A 3,101-nucleotide genomic window follows, 5' to 3' on the forward strand; every position below is an offset into this window, starting at 1 on the left:
GTCAAGATTCTTCAAGTTCTAGAGATTTTTGTTGCAAATTTCGCCAAGGATTGATCCTTAAGAGGTATGTGAGTTCACGGAGCATGAAAATCATCCTAAAAAGTTTAAGGTTTGATGTTTATGATGTGTGTTCTTGAATTTGATTTCGTTCTTGAATTGGCCTAAAAATGGTGAGTTTCTTGAGATAATTGTATCGATTATTAGAGTTGTTTTGAGTTAGATTCTTGTGTACATGTTTTGGGTATTTGAATCTAAAGAAAGATTGAGAAAAAAATAGAAATTAATCGAATTAAGGTAAGAAAATGAGTTGAAAAATTCGCCAGGAAAGCCTAGGGAGGAGTTGCTGCGGCATGCCCCAGATGCGCCAGATAGGCTGGGCGGCGCGCCACCAGTACTCTTGAAATGGGTCTCTGAACTTTAGGGCTGGCGCGCTGCGCCAACACTGCGCCCGGGACGTTTGCCTCTACCCAGTTTCACAGTTTAGCCCGTTTGAGTCCTTGCAAAGTGTACTAACACTTCCTATCGAGTCTTACTACGCTGAATGAGTTCTAAACATCTAGAAATTATCCATAAAGATGAGTGAAGAGCAAAGTCTATAGTGTTCTTAGAGTCATTTCAAAAGTATTTTACAATTGTTTTTTCAACTTGTTTCAAGACTTGAGCGATGAATTGAGTAAGAGTAAGAGTGAAGTTTATTTTCTTTAAAAGATTATATGCGAACTAAGTGCTCCTGCCCAAAGAGTAAGGGGTTGTTTGGTTAATGGTTAGAGTTATGCAGGTATTAGCTATGCAGGATTTAGTTATGCAGGTATTAGTTATATAGGGTTTGGTTATGCAGGTATTAGCTATACAAGGTTTAGTTATGTAGGGTTTAGAGATTACAATACATGAACTATTTATTATTGAATATTAAACTTGTTGTAAATTATTAATATATACTAGGTAATTTGTCCGCGCTTCCGCGGTCATAAATAATGATTGAAATATGGTAAATCAATTACTTCGCTTTAACTATTCTATGTTCCAAGTATGATGTATTTGATTGAATAACTTTCTTTTATATTAATTATAAAACGTCTATTTGACTGCAAGCAAGAGTTTGATAAACAAAAAACTGACTTGTAAGAGGTTTACTTATAAGAACATTAAACTTATTTACTCGTTTGGCAAACATCAAAAGTACTTATAAGCCAATATTTTCAAGTAATGCACTTCTCATATGAAGAGTGTTCACTCTGTTATGATTTCGGTTAGGTATCCGATTTTTCTTTTTTTACTCTTCAGTTCAACTTAATTTCTTTTTTAATTCACAGGTGTGTTATATAGAATTTGTTGCACGTGTGTTAGAATAAATTGAAGTGAGAAATGGAGTGTGTTGTCCAAGGAATTATTGAGACTCAAGTAAGTTCCCCCTATCTCTCTTTTTTCTTCTTTTATAATTAGTAAGGTAAGGTATGTTACTTCTAAAAACTGGCCCTGCAGCATTTTGAAAAGATATTGATACAGCTAATCATACCTGCAGCATGTCGAAGCCCTTGAAATTCTGCTTCAAGGGCTTTGTGGTGTGCGTAAACAAGGCTTAAGGATCCATGAATTGTGCCTCAAAAGTGTTCCAAACTTAGGTAAGTGAGATTTCTCGTTGAACTGTTAGGTATAAGAATTAACTTAATGGTCATGTATGTATTAATGTGATTGAGACAAATGTTTGCAACCATCAATGCATTCGTATGGAGGTTTGCTCGCCTTAGAGTTTTGACATATATAACTGTCTTCACAGTTGTCTACATATGATCACAATTCACATATTTGTTTAAGACTAATTTCTCCTCTTGGTTAGACAAGAATAAAAAACATATTATGATCATTCAAATGTAATTGGTAAAATAATGTCGAAAAATCATTTATGGCTTCTCCCATTATTTTCCTTTTCCCCTTTCCTGCTTGTTTTGTCTGTGGGTTATATTGACCATGTGGTCTGTTGCTTACCATTCTCAGGGTCAGTAGAATCAGAAATACGGCTTGTATGTGATCTTGAGAAGCCAGAAGACACATGGTAAGAGATTTGGTTCGTTGTGCGCCTGTCTCTGAGGATACGTGAAGCCTAACATTTTTTATGTGATCAACAATAGGACTGTTAGGCATGTTGGTGGTCCGATGAGAGGTTCTGGCGCTGAAAAAAGCTCATTCTTGGTGAGACCAGTGCAAGAAAGCAAAATAACCAAGAATGCACTAATCTTCTTTAAAAATATTGGCTACAAGCTAGACCACGAGCATCTGAGAGTCGGTTTTGCATTTCATTTCCAAAGAGATGCCCTGATAACTGTAACAGTTTCATCCATCAATAAGATGTTGAAACTTCATGCTATCGATGATTCAGTGCCCGTGACTCCGGGAATACATCTAGTTGAAGTGACCGCACCAACTTCATCTACAAATTATAATGAAGTTGTCGCGTCTGTATCGTCCTTCTGTGAATATCTTGCACCGTAAGCATCTTTATATTGGTTTGTTGTCCATAATAATAATTGGCTAGTTGTACCTGGTATAATATATTTTATCACTTTTTTCAATGATCATACACATAAAAATGATTTTTTTTTGTCTTCAGGCTCCTTCATTTGTCAAAACCTGGTGTCTCAACAGGGGTTGTTCCTACCGCTGCTGCAGCTGCTGCATCTCTCATGTCGGATGGTAGAGGCACCAAGTAACTAAAATGTAGTTTTACTCAGTGCCATATTTCTGTCTCAAAAAAACTAAGTTTGTTATCCAGTGACTGCTAAATGGCTGGAGGACTCTTGCTCTCTTTGATCTATAATCGTTTTCTCTTAGGTATTTTATACTTTCCTTGTTGATGTGTTAAGCTCAAAGCACATGAAATGTTTAAATGTTTTTGGTCTGTGATTATTACAGTAAGCTATCTGTTTCAAATATTATATGTATGTAATTGTTGATGATTTAGGAATGTGGATATTCGGATTAAGGCGGAAGTGACTTTTAAATTGTATATGACAAAAATACATTAAAAATTATGCTAATTAAACAACTTATTAAAGTACTTCACAAAAACTGTACTTAGTCATTAAAAAGTATCCTACTAGAAA

General features: G+C 35.4%; 1 protein-coding gene across 1 annotated transcript; it reads left to right on the forward strand.

Annotated features, from left to right (window-relative positions):
- Window positions 1-1,365: 1,365 nt before the first annotated feature.
- LOC107014188 (mediator of RNA polymerase II transcription subunit 18-like) lies at window positions 1,366-2,708 on the forward strand. Its single transcript, XM_015214040.1, has 5 exons — window positions 1,366-1,401; window positions 1,523-1,622; window positions 1,996-2,053; window positions 2,130-2,486; window positions 2,609-2,708. The coding sequence occupies exons 1-5, from the start codon at window positions 1,366-1,368 to the stop codon at window positions 2,706-2,708; spliced, it is 651 nt and encodes a 216-aa protein (XP_015069526.1).
- Window positions 2,709-3,101: the final 393 nt, after the last annotated feature.

The sequence above is a fragment of the Solanum pennellii genome, chromosome 3 (assembly GCF_001406875.1).
Source record: "Solanum pennellii chromosome 3, SPENNV200".
Taxonomy (NCBI): Eukaryota; Viridiplantae; Streptophyta; class Magnoliopsida; order Solanales; family Solanaceae; genus Solanum; species Solanum pennellii.